This window comes from Stylophora pistillata, chromosome 12 (genome assembly GCF_964205215.1).
Source record: "Stylophora pistillata chromosome 12, jaStyPist1.2, whole genome shotgun sequence".
NCBI lineage: Eukaryota > Metazoa > Cnidaria > Anthozoa > Scleractinia > Pocilloporidae > Stylophora > Stylophora pistillata.
The window spans coordinates 6,656,063-6,667,290 of record NC_142530.1 but is presented as its reverse complement, the minus strand read 5'-3'; the positions used below and the strand labels follow the sequence as shown (position 1 = coordinate 6,667,290).

At 40.5% G+C, this 11,228-nt stretch overlaps 2 protein-coding genes across 2 annotated transcripts; one reads left to right on the top strand and one right to left on the bottom strand.

The window, feature by feature from the left end:
- Nucleotides 1-3,580: 3,580 nt before the first annotated feature.
- On the top strand, nt 3,581-7,440 carry LOC111333057 (cocaine esterase). Its single transcript, XM_022938583.2, has 2 exons — nt 3,581-3,946; nt 4,061-7,440. Exon 2 carries the CDS (start codon nt 4,241-4,243, stop codon nt 6,035-6,037), a length of 1,797 nt encoding a protein of 598 aa, XP_022794318.2. The 5' UTR covers nt 3,581-3,946; nt 4,061-4,240; the 3' UTR covers nt 6,038-7,440.
- Nucleotides 7,441-10,970, bottom strand: LOC111333254 (neuroligin-4, X-linked). The gene has a single exon (XM_088741305.1). The coding sequence runs from the start codon at nt 10,148-10,150 to the stop codon at nt 8,390-8,392; it is 1,761 nt and encodes a 586-aa protein (XP_088597431.1). The 5' UTR covers nt 10,151-10,970; the 3' UTR covers nt 7,441-8,389.
- Between the last annotated feature and the right edge of the window lie 258 nt (nt 10,971-11,228).

The following is an 11,228-nucleotide window of genomic DNA, read 5'->3' as shown; positions in this document are numbered from 1 at the left end:
AGATAAAAAAAATCCCCACACGTTCTCGCTCACTTGAAAAAGAAAACAACTTGAGAGAAAGCAGCTTTTAAGTTCCATATGCAGACGTTGGTATTTGAGCGATGTACCCAAGTTTATCTTGGTTGATATTGTCTAAGTGTTTCAATAAAACAAACTATCTTACATGATCGTTTGTTTATGCATATCGCGCGTAGCTGTAACATCACTCTCGTGGAAGCTCTACAAACCAGGAAATGCTTGGCTTGAAGTCAAAGCAGCGAGTACCCCGGCCAACTAAGCCTTGCACGGTGGCAGCAATTCGCCGGTTAAAAAATTCTCTGACCTTTTGGCCTCTGTGTCTCTCCTGTGTATGCGTGTGTTCCTCTACCATTACTTTACTGATTGAATTGATTATAAGAGCTTTGGGTCCGTCATGAAATTGCCCAAAATTGCGAAGAGGAAGGATGCTTTTTTAACAGAGTCAGTGTAAGCTGTGTGTCGAACATTTTTTTCGGTGATGATTGCAAGTTGAAACTCGTCTAATAGGCTTAAATCGCCGACATTCAAATTCCGAGAGAAAAGACTCGCCGGCTGTTTTGTTAAGTTCTTATCCATGTAATACGATTGATACTACAACCACATTATTTTTAAATCCTTTTCAACAACAATTGTCGCGTGAAAGATTGCGAAAGTTCATACTGAGTTCGAGCTCCTTTTGTGAGCACTGTTATCATAAAGAGCAGCTGAGTATTTCTTCATGCTAGGAACTTAAATAAACAATCAAAAAATCTAGGACTCGTTTACCTCAAGCAAGGTACTACTAGTGGCACAAATCTTAGTATGCTCCTTTTTTTTACCCGGCCATAATGTTTCCGCCTCTCCATCTCTAACGCAATATTGAACTTTCGCTATTCAACCTTTCAACTCAGTTTTTGGACGGAAAGGAAGCTTACTTATTTGAACGAGAATGTCAAGCAACATTTTCTTCTTGAACTGCCAATAACTTTTGACCCTGATTATGATAGACTGGAACTACAGTTATCACCGACGGAAGGTAGTGACACAATTTCTTCTAACTAGCTCCTCCGCCTTTGTCATTTGCTGTACACCAGAGTTCGTTCAGTTTGAAGATCAACATTGCTTTAGGGAGATCGAGGGAAAAGGGTAAATACTTTTTTTCAAACATTTTTTTTTTATTTATGCTTTTAAAAATGAGGAACGCTACGAGAACACTAACGATAAAACTTGTTACATCACAGCCTACGATCACCTGATTACAGACCGTTGGCGCCTGCAGTACAGAAATTACAAAATGATGCTGTAATAATATTTTTCAATACATGATAAAGAATAAAAAATATATATATTAAAACATTTACACCATTCATAGTACAGTACTTACACCAGAATACATGCAATGGAATTCTGCTTGCATGGCTTGCAATGCTCTCTCTATATTAGGCTAATCGCTTTTTGTGTTTATTTGTAGAAAAAAAGGTAGACTTAACTTTGGACTTAACGGCGGCTTCCGCTCTGTAAGAGCCACGATCCTGACCAAAGCCCTGGTCAAAATCTTACTTCGGTTTTCATCTTCTATTTGTATGTAAACATTGCACTGATTTTGCTGTTCCATGGCCAATCAAATGTTAGAGAAACTGGCCCTGATAGCGACTGAAGCCAATAAATAGAAAAGTGGTTTTGTCTCGAATGATCCCAAATGAATCCTTATAGAAGAACATGCGTGTTCAGTGGTGTTCTTGTGGGACAGATACTATAGCTGTTGTGATCCATATTTCAACTTCGACGACCACCTTTGACTTTACTTTTAGCATCTTTCAAAAATGAAAGCTAAAAAAGAAACGCGTTTGCCACGAATAAGAGAAATGTTTGCCATTTTTCTGAAGAACTCACGGTCACAAACTTAAAAAAAAAAAAAAAAAACAAAAACAAAAAAAAACATTATAGGCTGTATACCAAGTCATAAACAAGGCATAAACTACTAAAAGTGTTTATAATGATACATATGTTATGATAACTATTATTCCACTTACGGCTTTTTTTTTACATGGCAAAAATTAAACTGTTTAATAGCTAAACGGTTTCATAAGAAAGTCGAATCAGAGCTATAGACTGCTTTGAGTTCTACGATTGCAAAGTCTGTTAAGGAGCAATAAAGCGCTTGTCAAGAGTCGATACCTCTTCATCTGTGATTTATGCCAACAAAGAATTAATGACCCTTTTTGACAAACACAGTCATTTAATTACAATTTGCCAGACCTTTCGTCTCACAAACGCTCGCAAGTTGACCGTTCGTAAAAAACAAATTTATGGTGAATATCCAAAACGCATATAACAAAAAGTTATCTTTTTTATCTAACTATACCATTAAGTTCAATGTTGTGATCCTGGGAGATGGAAAACACGTGCACTAAAATCGTATGTTAAAAACGCCGTGATTTTAGTGTTATCTACAAAAATCAAATATATATCTGCTGATAAATATTGCAGCCAAGCTTTTGACTCATTGTACCAAAACAAAGCCGGAAAGGATTTCTGACGCCATGCAGAGAATAGAATTGAAAATTCATGATTACAAATTGATGTTCCTTTATCTATCGATATGATAATAATCTGGGAACAGATGGAAATGTTTCAAAATTTCCCTGAGAATGGTTGTTATTAAACAGGCGTTTTTGAAATAATGTGTGCTTTAATAAAAAGAGCGTGCAAATATCTAACTTTTGGGCATATTCTATGCAAATAGTTCTCGTGGGATTTTCGAGAAACGATACTCGGAACTTACTGTGAGGAAACATGAACCAAACAAGAAACTTGGGATTTGAATGTTGACCAACTCGTTCCAAGCTATGTAAACTAGAGTTTATTTGCGTGGAGATCGCGAAAGGGCGTGATATAATTATCAAACTTTTTATTCTTTGGAAGAACTCAGAAAGAGAACAAATTATTTTATATTGCTGCATTTTAAGATGATAAACTTCCATGCATTATTAAAACTCATGTTTCGTTTGTGCAAAACTCAAAGGAACTCGAACTACTATGGCGCTGTAAACTCTAAAACGCAAATGCTATTATTCGAAATTTGTATGGGTCGTAAAAATGTCACTTTTGAAAAATTGCAAACTGATTCGTACAAAAGGAATATAATCCTTCGAGTATCGTGTGCAATAAACGCTGCCGCTTTCGAGAGAAGTAGCTTGTCAATCACGCATCAAGGGTCGTTTGCATTGCTGAGGTTCTTGGCAGTTCGCGCGTGAAAAAGCGTTTGTTGATTTTGCGTATATTGTTATTAAGTAATTAAGAAAAACCAGCGAAAATGACTAATGACGCAAATACGTTGATGAATTATGACAGGAAAGGACCTTTCTAATTATTTTTGTTATCTGTGTAAGAGTTCATTGCCCCTATTGTTACTGCGTAATAGATTTGACTGCGAAGCCTCTATGCTCGAAAACGAAATACTATATTAATTTTTCTGTTTGATGAAAAGATACTGAGGTGACTTCATCAAGTGCTTCCGAAATTAGCTTCGAAAATAATGATTATCATCGCTCATTTTGCGTCGTAAAACGCCAAAAAAATCGCTTCGAAAATTCACTATCCCAGTCACGTATCAATGTGGTATCTAATGATGTTTTAGTACTAGAGTCAGAGGACAGTTCATAAAATTCAGGCCTGATAGTTCAGGTGACCTTTGAAGAAACCATTGCCTCTAAAGCTTGATCGTATTCCAAATATCTCGAGGTGTATTTTCGTTCATTATGCTTTGTTTAAATATATTTGTCTTCCGCAAAAAAAAAGCCGATAAACGCATAGCTGTCGCTTCTTAAAGGCTTACCAATGGCTTAAATGGTGAACTCACTCTCACGTAAACGGAGAGAAGACTGTTTTAGCGGAACAGATGATAAATTATTCCCGGCTGAAGGTGCTACGCCTACTTACAAGTGAGGTAAATTATGATTCTTTCAGGTTAATAGTTGGATAACAGATCTGAGCTGACATATAGTCTCCGCCCCAATTGCCACATATAACTCTGGTATGCATTTTTCTGTTAATTTTCCAGGGCAAAGACCTTGAAAGATACTTGTCATTGGATAGATATTTCAGCTTACGAGAGTGAAATTTCCACTAATTAAGTGATCTTTCGGCGGCATTTGTCGAAGTATTAAGACACCGAAAGAAACTCTGCTCCGGTGAGCCAAAAAGCAGCTGCACTGTGAGTTTTCGAAAAGGGAAAGTACTCATGACTTCGAGGACAATGTTGATTGCTGCTTTGTTCGTGCTTGCAATTAGTGAATCCATTTTAGTCCAGTCTGCCGAGGACACCGTTGTCATTACCACGAGATATGGATCAGTTCGTGGAGTAATCCGTCGATTTCAAGGTATCAACAAACCCATCAAAACCGTGAGCAAGTTCCTTGGTATTCCGTACGCCTCGTCACCGGTCAACGAACTGCGGTTTAAACCTCCAAAGCCAGCGTCCGCTTGGCAACCCTCTACATACAACGCCTCATACTATCGAAGTATTTGCATACAGCCTGGTGACTACAACGTACACTTCTGGCCGAATTTCTCCCATCCCGAGAGCGAGGACTGTTTGTACCTGAACGTGTATACACCCCACCATAACGAAAGTTCTGGGGACTCAAAGAAACTATACCCCGTCATGGTATACATTCACGGAGGGGGATACGAAGTGGGCACTCCCGTTGTATCCCCCGGAGACATCGTACCCCTTTGGGGGGTGGTACTCGTCACTATACAATATCGTTTGGGACCGTTTGGTTTCGTTACCACCGGCGACTCTGTGGCCCCTGGGAATTACGGGATGTTGGACCAGATCGAAGCTTTGAAATGGGTTAAAGAGAACATTGAAAACTTTGGAGGAGAGCCTTCAAGTGTTACCATATTTGGTGAAAGCGCCGGTGGGTCTAGCGTGGGTCTACATGTCCTGTCCCCTCTTTCGAAGGGCCTCTTTCACCGCGCTATTGCAATAAGCGGAGTGGAACTTTCTCCTTACGCAATCGGCTCCAGCGCAACCGCAGTTGTACATACAAACGAATTGGCCAAAAAGCTCGGGTGTGCCACGGACAAAAGCGCTGCTACTATAACATGCCTTCGCTCGAAGGAAGCTCAAGAACTCTTGGTACTGGAAAGGGCCAATATTTGGAGACCTGTGGTGGACGGCAACTTTCTTCCAGATACCCCTGAGGAGCTTAGAAAATCTGGCCGCTTCAACAAAGTCCCACTCATGGCCGGCTTTACAAGCCAGGAAGGCGCGTATTTTTTTCCGCGTCACCTCAAAACTGTCGCGCCCACAACTTTCCGCGAGAACCTGTCATTTGCTTTGAATTACATCCTCAATAAATACGGACAAACTTGGGTGGCTGCGCATAAAACTGAGGTTCCTAACTCCTTCATGGACGCAGTCATTTTTCAATACACACCTTGGCCTTACGCAAAGGACAGTTGTAAACTTAAACGCGGTTTTTCCGACGCGATCACTGATTCCTGTGTGGCGGAGCCCGCGCATGAGAGTTTGAGCTACCACAGCACGCAGCAGCCAGCTTTTCTGTACGAGTTTGCGCATCGCTCCAAGCTCAACCCAGACCCCGAATGGTTGGGAGTACGCCATAAGGACGACACACCATACCAGTTTGGTTTTCCTCTTATGAACCTCACTGTGTTACAAAATTACGACGAAGCCGACCGCAATATTAGCGACATGGTTTTAACACTTTTCACGAACTTTGCCAAATTTGGCAACCCGACACCCGAGCCCGTATTCGAGGCTTCGTGGCCGCGATTCAACCAGAGTCACTTGGATTATCTCCTGATTCAAGGAAAACTGGCGCGTGCGAGCAACTATCGACCAACTCAGATGGCATTCTGGCGTGAGTATTACAAAACATTGCTTAGTGCCCCAAAAAAGTGCCCTGAAGTTGTCTCCGCGTCAAGTAAAGGAACGCAATTGAAAGATATACGACTGATAAATACTATTTTTCTCGCTTACGTGATTCTCATGTTTAGGCTGTTTTGATCCGCGCTTGGAAAGCATTTTCATAAATTCAAGTTTTATAAACAGCATAATTGCAAATTGTCTGAATCTCGATGAGAGAAGCAAAATATCACAGAATCTATAATCCTTTTTCTAATTGTAGCACAAATATTAAAAGTGATCCTATCAGTAGAGGCTAATTGATGTGTTGCGAGTGAAGTTTCGAAAATTTCTAGGTTACAGCTCGAGTCGCTTACTGCATTCCACTACGACATAAAATCCTTCTGTTAGCCTGTGTTACGAATTTACCAATATCTAGACTGTCATTCTTCAAATCAAAATGTTTTTAAACTCTGTCATTAAAACTTGCGACTAGTATCGACTAGTTATTACAATGTAAGTACTTTGTTACAAGAACTAAATCCGACTTGAAAATTTGTTCCGTTTCAGGATCAATGTCGGTGCCTGAGGAACCGCGCGCTCACCCCTTCCCTAATCCAACATTAACCCTTAATTGTTATCAGTTGACTGTTATTTGGCTAGGGGAGGGGTGGATGCGTAGTTGCCCAGATACTATAATTAGTCCGCTTTTCATTATCCAAATGAGAAGTAAGGACAATCCGGCCCGATTTTATAATACAAAATAGTTCATTATTAATTATTAATTAATTATTAATTATTAATTAATTATTATTAATTGTTATCAGTTGACTGTTATTTGGCTAGGGGAGGGGTGGATGCGTAGTTGCCCAGATACTATAATTAGTCCGCTTTTCATTATCCAAATGAGAAGTAAGGACAATCCGGCCCGATTTTATAATACAAAATAGTTCATTATTAATTATTAATTAATTATTAATTAATTATTAATTATTATTAATTGTTATCAGTTGACTGTTATTTGGCTAGGGGAGGGGTGGATGCGTAGTTGCCCAGATACTATAATTAGTCCGCTTTTCATTATCCAAATGAGAAATAAGGACAATCCGGCCCGATTTTATAATACAAAATAGTTCATTGTTAATTATTAATTAATTATTAATTAATTATTAATTATTATTGATTGTTATCAGTTGACTGTTATTTGGCTAGGGGAGGGGTGGATGCGTAGTTGCCCAGATACTATAATTAGTCCGCTTTTCATTATCCAAATGAGAAATAAGGACAATCCGGCCCGATTTTATATTATAACATAACCAAAATAAAGCGCGCGCTCTGATTGGTCAATTACGCTTCTTTCGTGCTTAGCAACCTCCCGCGTGCATCCATAACTCAATAGTGTACGCTGTGGTGTTTACCATTTGTTAAATACAAAATAGTTCATTCTCCGAATCAGCATCTATGATAATGGCGCATAATGCCATACCTATTCCTGAGAATGTTAAGTAAAGGTCGAAATCATTGCTCATTATGTTAATAAAATTTACTTAAAACAACAAAAGAAATTCTGAGTTTTTACCGAATTTTATTTGAAAAAGATCTCCATCCACTTTTATTTTCTTCCAAAAAAAAAAAAGATTCATTCTACCTTCAAATAACTCCCATGGCTAATGGTTCTACAAGGTAAAGACAATTACCGATCAAAGTGTCATTTAGAGCCCCAGATACCCTTGGGGAGGGGTAACTGGTGATTTGGGACCCCTCATTGTCTCTTACCTAAGGGAGGGGGGTTGATTTGGAGGATTTTGACCTCCCCTAATGCTTTGTAGAATTCTTACAACCCTCTATTAGCGATGACTGATCCCCCACCCCTCCGTTCCCCTGAAAACAATGTGATCCCCCCAGAATCCTCCCATCCCCCGCCCCGCTGACGGCGAAAATTAATGGCTAGAATTCGCCCCTGAAGTAAAATAAGTTCACCTCCACCTTTTTACAGGTTCGCCCCAAAATATTTCAACTTGTTTCCTTACGGTTTCTTTATATTAAGATTTCGAAAAAAAAGAAATCTGTTCTGCCGTAGGGAAACGAGCTGAGACATTTAGGAACGTACTGGTTTTACTTCAGGGGGCGAACTCGCCTATTTGGAAGAGGGGCGAACTTACAATGGGGCGAAACTTTCATCAAGTTCTCTAACTACGTAATTCCAAGCCCTAAAGAAGTGTGGGATAACAGAACTCCATTTATCTTTCATGTTAGACTTTTTTCTTCCTAATCGTTGTGCTCTAATGAATGCATTCCTACTTCGCATCTACTTTTCTATAACACTAGCTATCTAATGTGAACATTTAGGCAAGTCGACGTCAGCGAAAAACCTTGAGCACCAGCTCGCTACAGCACCATTGCTTTTTGTTTTTCGGAACAGAGAATCTTTCTCAGACATTTACAACCTGGGTGCTACATTTTCCCCTAATTGCAGATAAATTTGTTCCCTGATAAATCGAAATATTTTCCCTATTAAGTAAAAATCATGTAAGACAAGAAGAAACAAGAAAACACGGTCAAGCTACGGACAAGGAAGCACCTATTAAGAGCACCAGATAAAGCCTGGCATGTATGAGGTTCCTCTAACAACATCCTCTCATAGAACTCATTCCAAAACGCCATTTTGGTTGGTTTGTAGTTGACTGCCATCTCAGGCTGTGATTGGATACGAAAATACACCATGTGACTCGAGTTAAATCCTTCCCACGATACACTGCTGACTGGTTGGGGAGTCGGGTTACCATATTTGGCAAAGTTTGTTAAAAGCGTGATTAACAGGTAGCTTAGGTTTCGGTCCGCCTCGTTATACTGTTGTAAAACGGTCAGATTCATTAAAGGAAAGCCGAACTGGTACGGGGTGTCATCCTTGTGTGCAGGTCCTTTCCATGAGGGCCTCAGGCTAAGCGTAGAGCTATGGGCAAATTCGTACATGAACACAGGGGCGTTTTTACTGTGAATAACCAGATCTGCGTGGGTTGGGGCACTCATGGTGAAGTCTCCGACTTCCTCTGCTAATGCAATTTTCACCTTGATGTGATCATTTTGATCAGGCCACGGTGTATACAACAACATTAAGGTATCAAGAAGACTTTTTGGAAGGTCTCCGTCCAACATCTGTCCATATTCGTTGCCAATGTTGTAAAATACCAACTTCGTTCGCTGAAGGAAATTCTCAGGCGATGCGTTGTCGAGGAGGCGTGGGAAAAAGTAGGAGCCTTCCTGGCTGGTAAACCCCGCCAAGTATGGGACATGATGGAACTTTCCAGCCTTTCTCAGCTTTCGTGGAGTGTCTAGTAGAAAGTTTCCATCAACTATGGGCCTCCACACATTTATATCCTTAACGGGGAACTTTGCAGCGTCAATCGAACGTAGACATTTGATCATGTCACCGCTCTTCTCTACGTTACAACCCATTTTTTTGGCAGCTGTCTTGCTCTGTTTCCATACATCCTCGTTTGAACCAATGGCAAAAGGGGAGAGGTCCACTCCGCTGATTGATATTGCGTGGTGAAGGAGGCTCTTCGTGAGAGGGGACAACAGCAGGAGGCCTACGCTGGACCCTCCGGCGCTCTCACCAAATACGGTAACCGCCGACGAATTACCTCCAAAGGGCTCTATGTTGTTTTGGATCCATTTTAGAGCTTTGACCTGATCCAGCATCCCATAATTTCCCGGCGCCTCTTCGTCACCTGAAGAAATGAACCCAAAAGGGCCCAAACGGTATTGTATGGTCACCAGAACGACACCCCACAGGGGGATCACATCTCCCGGACTTACGGCGGGGGTTCCGGCTTCATAGCCCCCACCGTGAATGTAAACCATTACTGGATAGAGTTCTCTGGAGCTCGAGTCCCGATGTGGCGAGTACACATTAAGGTATAAGCAATCTTCGCTTTGTGGAATGGAAAAATTTGGCCAGAAGAACTCATTGTACTCAGGATCTTGAATACAGATGTTCCTAAAATACGAGGCATCGTAAATAGCTGGGTTCCAGGCCTGAGGGGGCTGCGGAGGCTTAAAACGTAACTCACCCAAAGGCGGCGCTGCAAACGGAATCCCAAGAAATTTATCCACAGCTCGGATGGGCATGTTGAGGTCATCAAAACGACGAACATTTCCCTTAATCGATCCATATTGTGTTTTCACTGTAATCAAATCATCTTCAGCAGAAGCCAAGAAACGTCCTGTGGTCATTAAAGAGGCCACTATGTAGCAAATTGTGAAGAATTCCATCGTCGTCGACTAGTCATGTAGAAAAACAGCGCTCCCTGCGTTATCCGACCAAAACAAAACAAAACAACCTTGAAGACCACTTCATATAATTGCTTGCAACCTCACACCGATAAAAGCTAGGTTATTTTAGAAGGCTCCTTCTGTTTCCATAAGTGAAAACTTAGTGACAGACAGGCTTCTTTCAACGTTCAGCTAGTTATAGAACTTGACCTCTGTTAGATAACTCAGCCAAAAGGTTTTGCAGGAGTTTATTTAAGGAAGTCGAGATCTTAATGGCCGCAATACAAACAATAATGTCTCGATAACAGAACATCATTGACCATGAATAACATCTCGTTCAAGAATAAATGATTAGCTATTAAGAAGTAATTATATTTCTCGACTCGAACAGTATTTCCCCGACGAAACGAGTGGTTCAACTTTGCTCCCATCCCACGGACTAAATTCCTCTGTAATGAGCTTCCTGATACCCAATAAGGATTTAAATTCGAAGTTACAAAAATCGTGACACATGAAATTCTAAGTTCTCTTTCCGTGGAAACAATGACGTGTTTATTTCAAGCAGGGTGGTGGGGGGGAGAGCGAAATGACAAATATTTTGGAGTCAGCTTGGGAAAAGATTTGTTATCAAACACTTCGTCGTGAAATTCATCAAGAGTTGCCAAGTTATTTTTTCGAACGTCTTAAAGATAATTAACCTTAATTCAATTAACAGCTGGATGATTTCAAAATCTTCGCTTGTGGTGGGATTTCTAGAAAGAGATAACAAATGGGTTAAGACGTCGAAAAATTCACAAAATCGATCTTTCAGGCATTTCATGCGTTCCCCATCCCCCCCTCCCCCACATAAAAAATTTGGTATAATGGCCTTTCAAATTCGTCGTGTGGGTTCAAAGACATAAGTGGATTGCCTGAAATAGCTTCTTTTTTTTTTAAGTAAACAGTTAAAATTCAATATTCAGGTGAAACAAATCACGCTACGAATATGTCTTGATATTCACACCAATCTCGCTCAGAGAGTCTGCCATCTTGTCCTAATGGCCATCCAATTCGTTGCAGATCTGTCCGTTTTTATCTA